Source organism: Pyrgilauda ruficollis, unplaced genomic scaffold (assembly GCF_017590135.1).
Source record: "Pyrgilauda ruficollis isolate IOZ18807 unplaced genomic scaffold, ASM1759013v1 scaffold60, whole genome shotgun sequence".
Classification (NCBI taxonomy): Eukaryota; Metazoa; Chordata; class Aves; order Passeriformes; family Passeridae; genus Pyrgilauda; species Pyrgilauda ruficollis.
In genome coordinates this window covers 409,918-427,457 of record NW_024527711.1, presented here as the reverse complement: position 1 = coordinate 427,457, position 17,540 = coordinate 409,918, and the positions used below count along the sequence as shown (strand labels likewise).

General features: G+C 40.4%; 1 protein-coding gene across 1 annotated transcript in view; it reads left to right on the top strand.

Annotated features, from left to right (window-relative positions):
• Positions 1–15,894, top strand: part of TYR (tyrosinase) — a 43,037-nt gene extending 27,143 nt beyond the window's left edge. The window contains exons 4-5 of the mRNA XM_041483682.1: positions 11,308–11,489; positions 15,424–15,894. Coding sequence (XP_041339616.1) covers positions 11,308–11,489; positions 15,424–15,647 — 406 coding nt within the window. The 3' untranslated portion in view covers positions 15,648–15,894. The remainder of the gene's footprint in view (positions 1–11,307; positions 11,490–15,423) is intronic.
• The last annotated feature ends 1,646 nt before the right edge of the window (positions 15,895–17,540 follow it).

The window sequence follows — 17,540 nt, the reverse complement described above, 5'->3', positions numbered from 1 at the left end:
GGCTAGATGTTTGTAATGATCCATTCTGTTCATAAAAGTCTATTATATAGCAGGTTCAGTTCAAAGAGTCCCAGGTTTCATATCAATCTTACTGCTAGATTTTAGTTCAACCAACACAATTACTGAATAGATCACCCCAAACACCACATATTTTGCAAACAATTACTGGTTTTTAAAAAGAAAGGTTACACTGCCCTGAAACTTCACAAGTGCTGCATGGTTAGTCTTCACCTATTCTCTTAATGGTGGAGGAGGAGGAAGCTCCCTGCGGCACAGCAATCAAAATGAGCTCTGATGCAGACAGCTAGCATTTCCTTCCTGCAGCACTTCTGCAATAACAGCTGATGTAATTGTTCAAATTGTAAAAAATCACAAGAAAACATGGTACTTTTCTCACCCACATATAGCTACCTCCTATTCATCAAAAGAAATTATCACTTCACTTCCATAGATGTGATTTATGTATTATATGCCCTTGTGAACCTCAATAATGACAATATTTAAGTCTCAAAAGAACTGAATTGCAGAGCACAAAAGTGGATTCCATAGTGTCAGTCCAGCTACCTCCACAGCTATCCATTTTAATCTGCTTGTTATCTTTGTCTTCAGGGAAAAGTAGTTATTAAACTTTGGAGCAGCTGGCATTTTTACTATCTCTGACTTCAAGTGATGTTTTTGTGCTAGCATCAAACCATGGCAAAAATGAATCTGAGAAATTTAAAACAAGATATACATTCCATCAAATGCTAACTTCTGTTTTCAATGCAGCACATGGTTGGTTGCATTTCTACTTCCTTATTTACAGAGCACACAGGACAACCCAATATGTCTCATCTATAACCTGGGGTTTGCAGTGTTGGACAGTATTGGAGACCTAAATCTGAATGGAAAACAAATATCTCTATCTCTAGTTTATCATTAAGGGGTGAAACAACACACACGATGACAGCTATTTAAGGAACAAGAATTTGTCTCCTGTACCTCAGAAAAGTTATTTACAACATTGGTGTTAAACAAAGGCTGACTTGACTAAGAAAAGCAACAGAGTTTAGATCAGATATCTGACAGAATCTCAGTGCAGCTAATCCTCATTTAAACTCATTTCTTTCCAGCAGAGGTAAAGAACAAGGTCCCACAGGAATTAGATTATTTTGACAATAACTGGGTTAGGCTAAGGCACTACCTAGTCCTAGAGAATATGGACATTCCTCTGCACAGATTCCTACACATATTTTCTAACTCTCAGCTCTTGTCTTTAGTGTATAGCTTAGCTTATCCATTATCTTCCTCTTTAGTTGAAAGATCTTTAGCTCTTTACATGGTAACATAACAGCAAAGCTGGGCTCAGCACATGTTGTTTCATCCTACCCAGTTTTCTGAGAAAGCAAAAACCAGTAATATTTCAGTAAGGTTTCTTTACTGGGAAAGTAGGCTATAGGACTGCTCAGCTTGTTAAGCTTTGTGTCGGGGGAACCCAGACATATATACAATAGAATTGAAGCCTCAGGTAGCTACACAACTTTCTTGGGAAGGTTAAGCAGTTTGTAATGTAACCAAAAGATATTGTGATAGCAAATGGGGAATAAAACTGCAGAACTTCAGCAGCACTCTCTGAGAGAGGAACAGAGAGCAGAGCAGTCATCTCTGCTCAGGATCATTCTGTCTGAATTCTCTGCAGGACTCTGGTGCTTGAGCAACTTCTTTTCAGAAGAGAGGCTTGAGGAGCTGGTGTCATTTTTGGAGGATTACATGATTATTGGAGCAATGAGGGGAAGCTATATCACCCTTTTGCAGCCAAATAAGCATGCAAAGCAGCAGTGAGAGATCCAGTTGCATTTTCTCCAAAGAGCTGTGGAGAAGCTGTCCTACAGACATGTTGAGAGTGTTTGATGGATTAGGGGAAAAAGTTCTAAAACACATGGGTAGGGGAAATATTAAAAAATATCTCATAAATGGCATGGAACAGTGTCAGGTGAGATTTAGGTCCAAAAAGGAGACGCTCAGGAAGCAGTTCCCTAGTTTAGGGAAAGGTTCTTCACCCAGAGGGTCACTGGGCATAGAGCAGACTCCCCAGGGCAGTGGTCACAGCACCAGCCTGACAGAGTTCAAGAAGCATTTGGACAACACTCTCAGGCACATGGTGTGACTCTTGGGGATGTCCTGTGCAAGACCAGGACTTGGACTCAGTAATTCTTGTGAGTCCCTTCCAACTCCACATATTATATTATTCTATGAATGCAACAGCTGCAGTAACCTTGAGGTTTTCAAGAAACGGGGATATAGGCAAAGCAGCATTGGTTTTCTCTTAGGTGGGATTGGTTGCATGGGACCACACCCTTATCAATTCCCTCCCTCTTGTTTCCTTTATCTGACACTTTCCAAACATCCAGTTTGTGCAGTTGTGCAGCGAGAACAAAGGAGATGAAATGGTTGTAGTGAGATCCATGTAGTGAGATCTTGGCAGAGCAGTGCCAAGATCCTCAGGTGTCACATGGCTGCCCAGCCCTGGTGGTACTTTGTAGTGGGTGCGAAGGTGTCAGCATAGTGTATGTTATCCTACCTCACTCAGAGAATGGTACTTTAGGGGACAGCCTGCAACCCATATCAATCTTGCTGAATAAGGAAGGGGCTTTATGTCATCTGCACATTGTGCCTCCATGTTTCAGGTGGTCTATTCCACTCAAGTCCACAAAATTCCCCATTTTTCATTCAGAATATGGGGGAAAGGGAAAAAATGAAGTAGGCTAGACCTTTCCTGAAAATGAATATCCATATTTCAGATGCATATAATTGATCTACATGAGGAATATGTGCTCCAAGAAAAAATATCAGAAGCACAGCATTATGTGGGAAGACAGCTCCACCAGGCTAAAACATCCCTTTTTTTTTTTTTTCTGTTTAATGCAAATCTATCTTTTAAGTGTTGACAAATCTAGAAGCCCAAGCTGGTATGGCTACCACAGTTTCATGTTCTTGCGTGCAGCCAGTACTGAAGTTGAGCATGTCTTCCCAACCTCACACACACACACACACAATGTGTATATATATGTGTATGCATATATGCAAACACGCTTGACCAGATATGCAGATCAATGCAAAAAGTGCAGCAGCACTCACACAAAATTCCAATGACACCAACAGCCTCATCCTCTTCACCTGTTTGGCTGACCTTGATGAAAGCCTGTTATGGGAAAATATACATACATATGGTGCACAGGTGTCTCTGGTGGCTGGCCCAGGGACTGGCATAGGAGTAACTTCACAGAGGTACTGTGAGAGTTTGGGAATGAGGCAAAGTTGTCCAAAGATCCTTGCTTCATGCTGCAGCTTGGAATTGATGATGGAAGCCCCTGGATGTTCTCCAGCAGCTGGGACTAGATGGAATAAGCACTGTAACCCAGGGCAATCCTCAGCAGTGATTCACCAGTCGGGGACACAGCCTCAAAGGCTTTGGATGGGTTTTCACAATAATTGAGAGCAGCATCTTAATTTTTAATCAGACACTTGCATTATGACGGTGTAATTTGTTTACAACCTTCCTGAGAGTCCCTGTAGTGTCTTTAGCCAACTTGTAACAAAAAGAACAAAAAAGAACACTGCAATATAACCGCATACGTTGGCAAACAGTACAGTGCCTTGACTTTACAACCTCAGCATTAGCACCTCTTCCAGGACTGAAACACCGATCTTTCTCCCAAATGCTTGGGATGGGAATTACCTGAGGTGACTTTGCAATACTAGCTGACTAGTGCCAACTTTTAAAGTGATGACTACTGTGTAATCACAGTCCTTGGGCTGGCATTTCAGCTTTCTTTAATTTATTTCCTTTTTCTTTTCTTTCCAAATGCAAATACATGTTGCTTGCCAGATTTCTTCTAGAGCATGTCAGATCTCATGATACTGAAATAAATTGTATAAATGAGCTCTAAGCAACAATGTTCTGTATTCCTTCTGGCATAGTCTGTCTGACCTCGTCTCAGCCTCACAACTGGAGATGAGGAATGAAAGTCTCCATGTCAAAACTAGCACAACAAAGTACATGGCTTTGGATTTGAACCTGACAAATTTATCAGTGGATAATGAAGCAGATGTCTAGCAGCTGAGTGGTTAAGACTGAATGCAGGCTCGGCGAGGCAAAGGTTTATCAATCTATTGAGAAACAAAGGGCAGAATGTCAATGTTGCTTTAAGTCAGTTTGACCTAGCACATAGGTTAGGAAGAAGAAAAGTCCTACTCGGCAATTAGTGCTGCCCAGAGATGCTCATCTCAGTTTCTCCCTTATGCTGGTACTGGCCATCACACAAAAGAATAATGAATCAGATCCACAGCTTTATCTCACCTAAATTATCCCAGAACAAATGAAAATAAAGAGGTGGTTTGGTTTTAAACCAAATCTGTTCTTAATCCTGCTTATGGCATCATTGTGCACTTACAAGGAAAGTGAGGACAAGGAGGCAGGAGGAAATCTGTACTGTGTCCCCTGCAGTGCAAAGGACCCAGAGTGACCATGAGCCTTCATCATAAGGCGACTGTCCTCCCACTGGGCATACCTGCAATGCCACTCTTGTTCCTTGTTGTGTGACAGAAATTCATACAGAGGAAGTGAATCCTCTTCTTCTCCCTTCACTTCTCTCCAGCTGTCCTTCATTGCACTGGATTAATTTTTTTCTGTTAAATCTTCCTGAAGGGACAGTTAGTTTACACTATGAACCAGTGCCTCTGAGGTGGCTCAATGTTAGAAATGGATATTTAAAGTCTGATTTCTCCTCTTACACTCAGTCAGTCAAGAGTACCTCTGCCCACGACTGTGGTAGCACACTTGGGAAGTGGACCTTATAAGGACGCTTTGCAAAATTATATAGAAAAATTCCAACTCTTATTTTTTTACTTTGCTTTTTCTAGATTTTAAAATTTCCTTCTGTGAGCAGCATCTTTTCCAGAGTGCACAACACTATCTGGAACAGTAAGAAGGAACCTAGCCTACATACAGCAATGCTTTTATACTCTGCCTGGTATTTCCCACTGGCAGCATAAACCCAGTTATTTCTTGGCTCATCCTTTCATTAGTTATAATCCCATTACATATATTATTCATAAAATAATACGAATTCATACTTTCAGTAAGAAAATATATATTGGTGGCCTTCTGTTAATCATCCTCAAATCAATCATATTTTCCCACCACTCATTAAACCAAGGTGGGTTTGTTTGTTTGGGTTTCTTAATTAATTTTACGCTACGGCTCATTTAATTTCAATTTGTATAACCTGGTATGTATGGAGCAGAGCAAAGAAAGCACTTGAGTCTATTTATACACAATTAAATAGAAGTGATATATCCATGTCTTTTATAGATGGCTTTAATTTTCACCATATCACACTAAAATGTTTTGCAAAAGCAAAGTATATTTTCCCTGAATGAAAAATTTAAACTGACAAAGCATCCACATACCAGGTGGGCGTCATTATTACCTTTTGCACATACCAATACTTTAGAACCTGTTAGACCTGGTGCACAAAAGTATTAAGCTTATCAGCAGTTACAGTGACCCATATACAGATATGTAGGAAAATTTAAATCAAATTGAGACTCCATGCTTTGCAGTGGTACAATCTAACTCTTAGGGGTTCCACACTTTAGTACAAACTGGCCCCACAGCTGAGGTCCCATTCCTCTACTGTGTGGCTGGTATGAATTTAGGTAAGCTATTTTTACTCTCTGCCTGTTTTGTGTAGAGTAAAATGAGTCCTTCAAGAGTCTCTAAGAATTTTCCAAAATGCAGGAAAAATATTCTTGGCCTTTATAATTTTTTGGGAATCCTTCTGACCTCATTATGTTCCTTAGCTATATCTGCATCAAACATGGCTTATGACTGAATCAGAGCTTAAGTGATAGTGAATTTATCATGTCCCATGATCAATTTTTCCAAGGTTTAAATACAAACTTGAGACTTATTTTACTCTACAGTTGTCTAAATCCAATCCACTCTACAATATTAAAATTCTATTTCCTACCACAAAAATAATCTTTGCACAGGGTGTTGATTATCATAATCTAGAAATTACTTAGATATTACGCCCACTACAAAATAATTTCTACTTTGGAAATACACTTTAGAGAGTCCAAGCTTCTCTGAGCACTAAATGTGAAACAGGGCATCTTCCAAAATTCAAATTATTCTCCAGTCTCTTTCAGTTCTTGTGCCCCTTATTTAGGACATTCAGTTTGGGCACTTTGATTTCTTCAAGAGAATGAAGAAGTCTTCCAAATGTAAACTTATTTTTTCTCTAACCTAGACAGAATTCTTTTTTTAATCTGACCAATGCCTTTAAATAAAACTACCCTTTCCAAGTCAATTTTGCTTGCTGCTGAGGAAATACAAAGGGTATTAGGGACTATCAGGAGACTAACCTCTATTTAATTTAGTTGTTTGTCATGTTTTAAATTTCTCTTTCTTAAGATTTGATTGTCTGTGATCATCTGGGTAGACCTATTATCTTCAAGGATTTATGGTTTATTGCTGCTAATCCCAGGCCTGGTTCTCTCCATTTCCATTCTCTGAATAAAATTCCCAACAACTTTTGGTTAGCTCTTCTCTTCTTCTCTTTATCCCGCCTTGTCTTCCCACCATGCTCACATCCCATCTGCTCCCATAGCACAGCCAACATCTCCCAAGTGATGCCAGTCTAGCTGGAATTGCAATGCTAAAAAAGCCTCTGGAAAATATCACTTCCAGCTATACAAATAGCTACTGATCTGCTTGCTCTCTTTGTCTAGATGCTGAGGAAGGAAAAGTAACCAACCAGACTTCTTCAGGAGCCAGATAGATTTCTCTCCTTCTCACTAAACTTATGTCCAGTGCTCTTTTGATTGTTTTCTTTTTTCACAGAATTAGTATGGAGATTGGCTATAGAAGAGCCTGATCTGAGCTGTAAATGTCCTTTTAGTTACCTTTAGTTAAATTACGTCAAGAAAGGGAGGTAATATGGAATAAAATGGTCCTGAAGATGCCCTTACCTCATGGTCCTGCTTTGTTAGGCTCTCAGGTCCAGGGAAGGACGCTGAAGTCCATATGTAGAGAACAAAAAAGCGGAGGTTTGCCAAGATAATGAACAATTTGAGGCAGTTAAGTTCTGCTGCCTTGCCACAAACCTGGCTTTTCTACAAGGAGCTTTGTCACTCCATGAAGGGACCAGCTAATTACCTCAGCATTTTGTCTCTCTGCATGTAGCATTAATTCTGCAGACCCAGCCTCTTCCAAGGCTGCAGCTCCTGAGAAAAGAACAGGAAACAATCACACATTTTCGAGATGCTAAAGGGAAATAACTTACATGACTGTGTAGGGGAAGAAAAGAAAAACTTCTGTCAACTGTAAGCAGATCAACATCTGATGACGGGAACACTGATTTCTTTCTGTCATGGAAACCAAATGCCTGTTATTGGATTAAACAAATGTCTCTGTAGATCAAGGCACATGGAAGAATTGCGGTGATCCATCATAGCTGTTCAGACGCTTTCTCTTTGCCTTCAGGAAAGGACAGCCCTGCATGACAGAGAGAACGCTTGATGCTAACTGCCTTAAATATAGCCAGGGCTGGAGAAAGCACCTTATTTGAAGAAAAAGGTATTCTACAATGCTTGACTCAGTGGTCACAGTATTCTGAAACAAAACAGAGTGTGATTACTTTCTGCAAATACACTTTTTTTTTTTTTTTGGCCCAAATCTTTTCAATTAAGTCCCCAAGGACAGGAACACTGTGCCAGTGTCACTATCTGGCTGACAGCAAATGCCATAGGCTACTTCAGGATTTCAGTTTTCCTTAAAAATGTATTAAAGGAGTTAATGGACTTGGCTGGGGAGTCATAAAATGTAACTCTCTGGTATGAAATGGCTTATGGTGCCCAAGGAGAACCATTTGTACTTTACCAATAGAAATACAGCTGAAGTTGTGCCCTATCCATGGGTTTTTTCTCCCCAACTGGATGCCATTGAGAGTTTTCTTTTTTTCCTTTAAGCTAGGAAACTCTTCTTGAAAAGCAAGAGTAAGTTTTTTCTACCATAACTTACAAAATATGAGTAAGGAAGGGAAATGGCAGTGCCCCCAGAAGTGCCCCCTTAAGAAGACGAATACAAACAGATGAAGTACTTGTAAAAAATATTACTGATAAACTACATCTGTCAATTTTCTCACACAAAATTTTAAAAACCCATGAACACTCTTGAAAATACAAATCATCATGCATTATCTGGCCAGGAAAAAAATAGTGTTTTGAGTCCATCTTTCTGAACAAGCTGGGAAGAAGCCTTTAAATTGAAATAGTAAGTGCAACTTCACTCAATCATTTTATTAGTAAGCAGAATATGATCCTAATCTTTCAAAGAGTCATAAACCCCAAAGCAAAAACCCAAAGACTACTACAAGATAAATGCACATGACTAACTCTTCTGAAAGCAGTAAAAGAAAATGTGACTCTCAAAGCTTTAAAGAATGTTTCTGAGATTCCTGTGGTGGCATACAGATATGTTCAATCAAAGAGATTTCAGGCAAGGCGATAAGATCTTGTGCCAACTATAGAAGAGAACTGTTCCCAAACAACTCAATGAATTGTGCAACACATCACGTGCATCAGCAAAACTCATCACACCAGGATTTAGAGGCATATGATCACATCTGAACCTAAAGATCAGCTGCAAGGGCAGGCAATTCAACGTTCCTGATACTGCTAAGCAAAGCTTGATACCTCATGTGGGAACCACACTGCAAATGAAGGAATCCAAAAGTACATACGTTCATTTCCATGGAAATGTTTTGCATTTGCATTCTGCTTGAAAGATTACTGGCCTAACAATTCTTATTAAAAGCTCTTATGCAAAAGCAACACTTAACTCGTGCAGCAAGGATGCTGCATTTCAGGGCATTTCTTGCAAAGTTTCAGGCAAATGATAAGTTTTAGCTCTGAACCTTGAGCTCATCAGCCCTCCAAATTTTCAGATTGTGGCTGCCCAGCATTTTCTAAAAATCAGGCCACAGTAAGTACCTCAGATTGAGCATTCCAAAGTTAGATTACCGATCATCACCAGACATTAAAAACCCGATCCAAGTCCCACCTCTGCCTTCTTAAAATATTATTGTGTTCCCACAACCAGAGTATCTCTGCACCTCTAACAACCTTGTGCTGCAGAGAAGAGCTATCTCAGCTCCCATCTACAACTGCTAGGGAAATAAGGCTCTGATAGTCAGGGCACTTTATCCAAGGCATGAGTAAAAGCCAGGCAGGGAAAAGATTGGAGTACAGCACTTCCTCACATCCCACCCCTCCTCAAGCTAAATTATTCCTTTATATTCTATGTCTTTTTTAGTGATTACTGAATTTCTTCATGCTGTTCTCCAAAGATTACAGAGGTTCTGCTCAAACTATCTTCAAATAACACCAGCTGAAGTCTTCATATTATTTAAACTTATCCATCTGAAAGCTTCAACTAAACATTATTATTCAGATAAGAGTTTTTCCAGACAGGATTGATGAAATTAACTGAAGAAGAGAGACACAAATGAAGATTTTAATCAAAATTAATACCTGCATTGTAAAAGGTAGACAAGGTATATGATCACAATCATGTTTTCATTTATTAGAGTTTTTGATCCTAAAAAGAGAAACAAGATTTTGGCCCTACCTCTGTTTTAATGAGTATGAAAGGGCTTTAATTTGGTCGGCTATGCAGGGTGTTTTTCAATATTTCTACCCAAAAATAAGAGGTAGAAATCTGTTGGCAGAATTCCTTGATAACTTGCAGAGATCCTCATACCCCTGAGCACTTGCATTTAGGAACTGTATTTCTGAGATAACCTGAGTCCCTTAACAGCTGGTAGGGGGAACAGGGGAGGGAAGTCCATGTCCTCTGGTCGGTGGCCAGTGTTGGGGAGGAGCAACTGTTGAGCTAAGATCTCCATTAAAGCACAATTTACAGGTCTCTTTAGACCATTTCTATCCCTTATAACTAATAAATGAATCCAGAGATGCCTCCCTGAGCCTGGTGTTGATAATTACCTCTCACCAGTATCTTTGGATTTAGTATGGAGTCCTCTTTCTTCATGCAGAAGATACCTGCATCTGCTTGCCCTGTAGTATTTTTCCACCTTCCCTATTCCAACCTGGCACACTCAGGTGAATAAACGCAAAGGGATCAGAGAAAGGGTTTGAGGATTGAAAGTGAAGAGTTGACCAGAAAAAGGCTCAAAGGGAGGAGAACTGAGAATGTTTTGGAAGGTTCTTAATTTTGCTTTCCAAACACATTCAATAGTTAAGCTGAAAATGCCACCATATACTTCCCCTACTGCAGCCTTAAAGCTTTCTGCATCCAAGTTAAAGATCAGACACACAGCCCTGTGGTGACAGACAGCTAATGGAAGAAATTTTGGAAGAGACATATGGAATGGAGCAGCTGAGGTGTGGGGAGGTGTGGGAAACAGCTTCTATTGGGTTTACATGGCAAGGTTTTGGCAATTAGGGTGCTACAGGGTTGGCTTCTGCCAGAAGGTGGCAGAAACTGTCCCCATGTCAGATGAAGCTTGTTCCAGCTGGCTGCAAGATAGACCTGACACTGGCCAGAGCTTGGCACTCGCAATGCCTCTGGGATAACATATTTAAGAAGAGGTAAAATAAAGCTGAACAGCAGCTGAGAGAGAGGAATGTGTTAAACAACAGTGTAGACACTGAGGTCAGTGAAGAAGCTCTGGCTGGAGAAAGACGTTTTACTGACAGCTGACCTGCTTTTTCAGCTTATCACTTCTTCCTCAGATGTTTCCACTCCTTTGGTGATGTCCAAAGGATCATGATGTAACTCATACTTCACTGAAAACCCTTGCATAGAAATTAGAGGAAGAGGAACAGGACAGAGCAGTTAGAAACAAGACCATTCAAAACTAGATACAAATGTTTCTGAGAGTGAGGAGGGAGGACTGAGGTCTTTAATCCATTTCTCTCTATTCCTCAAAACCACATGAATTGCTGAGCACAGAAAGAGAGTGATTTGCATTTATGGAATTTAAAAGCACATTCAGACTCTGTAGCAGCACAGGCATTTGCTTTTTGTAGGCTTGCATAGGAACTCAGTACTGAAGTGGATAACCCCAAATTTGGAAATTTGGAAAGTATTACACACACAAACACAAGACATTGCATGCAACTCTGTCTCCAGCATTTAAAAAAAAAAACCAAACAAAAAACCCATCGCTTTCTTTTAATCTTCAAGAAGAAAAATTCTGCTAATCCCCATCATTAATTAACATGCTTTCTCTTCCACAGCATTTTTGAACGATGGTTAAGAAGACACAGGCCCATGCTAGAAGTATACCCAGCAGCTAATGCACCAATTGGGCACAATCGAGAAAATTACATGGTCCCCTTCATCCCTCTTTACAGAAATGGAGAATTTTTTAAACCCTCAAGAGAGCTGGGGTATGACTATGAATATCTACAAGAACCAGGTAACATCATAATTTTGGGGAAAAGGGGAAATGTAAAATTTGTTGCCTATAACCTGGAATATATTTGTCATATGAGAAGATAAAAAATCGTTCTAATTCCAGATTTTTTCCAAAAAATTAGAAGACTGGGCAATCACTAATCATATAAGGTTCAAAAAAGGGGAAGTGTAAGATTCTGCACCTGAGATGGGGCAATCCTGGATGTGTGGAGAGATTAGGGAATGAGATGCAGAAAATATGTAGTCCAGGTGCTGGAATATAAGCTCATAAAACAGTCACATCAAGACCAGAAATGCAAATACATTTTTTTTTTTAATCAGACATTAGTTTCCTAAACTTCTCTTATTGCTAGAATTGTACAACTCAGGCAACAAATACCATGACTTTCAGGAATTCTGAATCCTGAAATCGTACTGCAAGAGGAAGGAAGTGGTAAAATACTTACCATCCAATAATTAATTTCTGTTGCCTCTTAGACTCTAGCCTTTTCCTAGGGGAGAACATAGTCCTCAGAAAAAGGAAATCCTATTAAATTCTGCCCATGCTTTTAACAGAGGTAAGGAAAGTAGTTTCTTAATTATATTGAAAGATCAACACAATGAAGGAAATTCAACCTTGTTCAGAAAGGAAAACCCAGATAATCCTCAGATGTCGCTCAACCCCTTGGTAATCTTGCTGAGAAGAAGCAAGCTTAAGCTATTTCTTATCTGAAGGGAAGAACTGGTTACAAATGAAAAATGGTTGGACTCTCAAATTACAGAGATTTTTCTCACTCTAGTGTATAAACACAGACTTTTCTTTAGGAGGAGAGAAACTGTGACTGGCAAACAGGAGGTACTTGACAAGTACAAAAAATTTATGAAAGAAAAAAAAGTCAGTAGAAAATATCTGGGTGGTCAGGAAAAGGCAGCATTTCTGCAGATCTTCCAGATGAGGAAGAAGAAGCAAGGCAGAGGAAGAGAATAAGACAGAATGAGGAATGAGCACACAAGATCTGGCCCCATCCTCTTCTCAAAACCTGTCTTGTTTGCTCTTAAAGAAAGTGGTGTGGGGGCGATTTTGGTGGTTCTGCGTTGACATTTGGAGTAGATGGCCTTGGGGGTCTCTTCCAAAGCTGATGATTCTGTGACTCTGTGATGAACAGCAGTTCTGAGTTACAGTCCCAGCAACTTAAAAGAGATGAAGTAGAGCTAAACTGAGCATGATGAGGCTGGTTACAAGAAATAAAACTTGGAAAGAATCCAATGACAAAATGGCTTTTTAATACTAGATTATATTGTTTTTGTGTCCCTGAGGAAAAACTGATGCCTGTAGCTCTGCTTTCCACTGCAAAGCAAATCAGTGTGTAAGAGTACATAGTTTTAATTGCAGCTTCATTTATTTTTGTATGTATGACAGTGCTGAAGCAGAAGTGGTCTCAGCTCTCAGTGTGTATGGAAATCCATCCCTCAGGACTCCAAGGCACATGTCACAGTGTAGCTACTGGGGAGCTGCTCTGAGCAGAAACTGGAGCAGACACCCAGCTTCCCCTGACATGAGAACCATGAGCTGTAAAATGACCACAACCTGCATGGCTGCCTGAAAACAAACACAAGTTAGCATCAATAACACAGATTTGGAAGACTAATGGCACCACCTAACAATAGCTGTCAAAAGACATTCCTCTGTTAAGAGCTATTTCAAGAGCTATATTGCAGCACGTGGACTAAGATTTTTCTGTATTTTTTTTTCCTTCTTCCAGAAATGAAAACAGATAAATTTACAGATGCAGTCTTGACTTTTGCCCAGAAAATCTCCTTCTCCCAGTGGGAAGAGTTTTATAGAATCACAGAATCATTAAGATTGGAAAAAACTTCTATGATCATGAAATCCAAGCATAAAACCAGCACTGTCAAGCCCACCAAACCATACCCTAGCACCACATCCAAATGATTTTTGAACACTTCCAAGGATGGTGACTCTACTATTTCCCTCAGCAGCCTGTTCCAGTCCTTGACAATCTTTCCACTAAAAAAGGTTTTGCAACCTGTAATTATGAGGAGACTGATAAAATCTGTATGAGCTGGGAACTTTTCAACACTACAAAGACAAGTAACCATGCCTTAAAGATGAGGGGCTCCATAACTTGAATCTTTCCCAGCTCATCTTTCTAGTTTTGATTGTGGAAGTCTCACAGGTACTTTTTGTGGACATCCAGAGGTACACAACTAGTGAGCAACAAACACTCAAGAAATGGCAGAAACCAATTATCCTACTCCCCCCTCACACCTAGTTTAAAGACTTCTCTATCAACCCTGCTAATTCCTGGGCCATGATCCTTTTCTCCCTCTGACTCAGATGTATCCCATCCACCATGAGCAGGCCTGGTGCTGTGTAAGTCATCCCATGGACAGAAACCCCAAAATTCCACCTATGGTACCAATCTCTTGGCCATGTATTAATCTGTTGAGTTTTCCTATTCTTTTCAGTATTTTCCCCTAGCACTGAAGGAATCAAGGAGAATACTACCTGAACACCTACTCCTTTAACTGCCCTGAAGTCCTTTTAGATTACCCTGGGACTTCCTCCTTCAGTCTCACCCCTATCGACTTGGAATACTAATAGAGGGTAGTCAGGGGGCCATACCAAATCAGGCAGCTTCCTGGCTACACCCCTTAGCCAGGCCCTGGGAGGCAGCATCTTTTCAGAGCACAATGCATGTAACAGCACATTCTTGGAAGTACCATGACCCAGGAGGATTGTTTTTCTGGGCACCAGTGAAAATGCAAGATAACAGATAGACATTTACAGCCTTTGTGGGGGTACAACATTCTAAATATGGTTGAGTACATCTAAATCAGTCCAGATGCATAAAGAACGTTCAGAAATAAACCACCATAGGAGTTTCCAGAGAAGGTGCCCATAGAGATGCTCTTTCTTTTCCCTACTAGCTAGTAATTACTGCTAATAATGGTCTCAGAACTAATAATCGGGAGATGTGGATTCCAAATCCTCCTTGGCCCAAGCAGACAAGTATTCTTATTTTTCAAGTTCAAGCCAGCACGTTGTTGGATGCATTTTGAACAGGTTTCTTTCCAGCCTCTGCTGTGAAGTGAGAGCCCTTATGGCAGGGTTTTCATAACTCATTAAGCCATAGCAAGAAAAACAGACACACACACAAACACAATTCCTATCACAAAGCCAGAAGGCAGCTGATCATCTAACAGTGAGAAGCTGCCCTGGATTCACCAAAGAAAGAGGATTTGTTGTGCAGAATGACCACAGAATAGTTGTCTACTGCCTCTCCCCACAGAGGAACTGTCAAGGCAAGTGGAATGCAGCTTCACAACTAGTAAAAAGAAGCTTTTTTTCCCACCCAATATGTAGTTAATGAATGTAGTTAAGGCAGGGATGGTTTTGCTGCTAAACGTTGTGATAAAAGTTCAAAGAGCAGCTTGAAAGGATGATGGAAGGAGAAAAAAAATCCTCCAATGACTATTTCACAAAACTACACAGCATCTGGTTCAGGAAATCCCTGACCTGCAAACTTTTGGTGGCTGGGTAAGTATTTTGTGAAGGCATTGTAATAGACTTGACCTTTTCTTAAACTCTCCCCAGTGTTCTGCCTCAGTTATTGTTCCCAAAGGATGCTGAGCTAGCAGGACCTTTGGTCATACAGTATCAAACTTCTTGGGTTACAGTCTGAAGTTTTGACAAAACGGTGAGGAGCACTGGGGACAGAAAACTCTGTGCCAGCTTTGGACATGAGGTCTGAGAAACAGACTATCAGAGTTGAAGAGATTTGTTTAAAACTATTTGTGGGTCTCAGACAATTTCTACCACTCTTATCTCTTTATACTCAGCTTTCCAGTATTATCTATTACAGAGCTTCCATAAACTGAAAGTGCATTGCATCAAGTCAAATAATCTTTCTTTTTCTGTTCGATTTTTCAAGCCCTTCAGTCTTTCCAAGACCTGTTGACACCCTATCTTCAGCAAGCCCGTCAGATCTGGGCTTGGTTGGTCGGAGCAGCCGTGTTTGGAGGCATTGTTACTGCTGTGCTCACAGGGCTCATCAGGGCCTGCCGGAAGAAAAAAGGAGGAACTTCTTCAGAGATACAACCCTTGCTCATAGAAAGTGAAGATTACAACAATATAAGTTATCAGTCCAATTTCTAGAGGTCTCCAGTAACTCAGTCATGCTACTAAGGTGCTAATCAAGCATGCAGTGCTTGATTGATGTTTACAAATACCTTGTTGAGGTGTGCTGCAGAAGCAGGATGGGCCATCTCAAGTCTCTTTTAATCTGCAATGTTGTAGCATCTTATCACATTCACTCCTAAAAAAATCTCCCAGATTCAACACAAGCTATGATGCCACCCAAAGAACACCATGTATTTCCTATGCTTGATTAAATAATGCTCCTAAGAAACCAGACTGGCTTGTGTGGTGGATTTAATGTATAGTTCTCTTTTATTTGCTTTTTAACAACTGTAGGATCCAATTCCGCTGCCCAATCCATGTTTGGCACATGGATACAGTGACAGGTGCCTGACTGCCTAATTGTTGCTGCATGCACTCCATGTTTGAATGTAAGAGCAAAAAGAACCCTTTAGCTCAGTTAGCAAAATACACAGTGACTGAGCAGACTGTTCCAGACAAATTTTCTTCGGTGTAGTTTTCCCTGCAGCTCCTATAATGTCCCATAATGTTTGTCCTTGACTGAACCCCACCAGCAGAATAAAGGAAGCTCAGAAACCACTTCTCACCTGCTTTAAATGCTCATTAGTTGCTGCCTTCTCTCCGGAGAGCTGGTTGATTTTTAGGAGAGGAAACCTGATCTCACCATGCCCACCTCTGTTCCACTTGACCTAATGATTGCTCACCTTATGGCTGACTATTGTTTGCTCAGTATGCACAGATTCCACCATGTGACCCATTTGTAACAAAACAAATGGTGGTGGGTTGACCCTGGCTGGACAGCAGGTGCCCACCAAAGCTACTCTGTCACTGCCCTCCTCATTCTGCACAGCACGACAGTATACGGAAAAGTTCACTTGGCAAGATAAGGACAGGGAGAGATCACTCACCAAATACTGTTAAGAGCAAAACAGACTTCATTTGGGGAAATTAGTTTAATTTTAATTTCCTGCCAACCAAAAGTCAGAATAGGATAATGGGATAATGAGAAATAATAATATTAGTAATAATAATAATAATAATAATAAATAATACACCTTCTCCAACCCTTCCCTTCTTCCCAAGCTCAAATCCAGATTTCTCTACATTCTCCATGCCAGCAGCACAGGGGGATGGAGAATGGGGGCTGTTATATCTAAGATCTAAAGACCCATTTAGATCTTTAGAGGGAGGGAGAATGAAAATCCTGTAAGTTCCCAGGGGCTTCCCAGGAAGAGTCACCTGTTGGAGTCTGGAGCTTGAAAGCTTCTGGGGACCCCACTCCTGGAGTTAGAACATGACTGGAATATGTTGGAATTGTGTACCTTAAAAGTCCCAAATGTCCAGCTTTGAGACCGTCTGAATGGCTGTGGCAGTCTGAGACTGACTGGCAGAGCTGTGACACTTGGTTGGGTGCTTGCCCTGACAGAAATGCCACTCCTGTGTTCTATCAGATGCTTGCTGAAAAAAGTGCCATTATGCAAAATATTTCAGGATCAGTAAAGCAATGTTATCTTTTGAAAAGTTCTTCTGATAGAAAAATCCTAACTGTATTAAGCAAGTTTATTTCAGTCTTTTCAGTATTCCATGGTAATAGCATTTCAGTTTCACACTGATCAAGTTAATTTTTACCAGATGTCACCCACCTGCAAAAGACATGGCAAACAAGTCATTTCTGATTCAACTCTTCAGCTCTTCAAGTCTTCTCCACAGATCATAAGTGTTCCCTGGGCCTCCCTCCTCTGGCCATGGCAAATCATCATGTGCGAAAGGATCAAAGTGAAGCTTTGGCTCATCAGATTTTCTAAATCCTACTTTTTGGCAGCTCTTCTTCCTCAAAACCATGGAATGCATAATTTATACTTGTGACCAAACTCATGACCTATTAGTGAA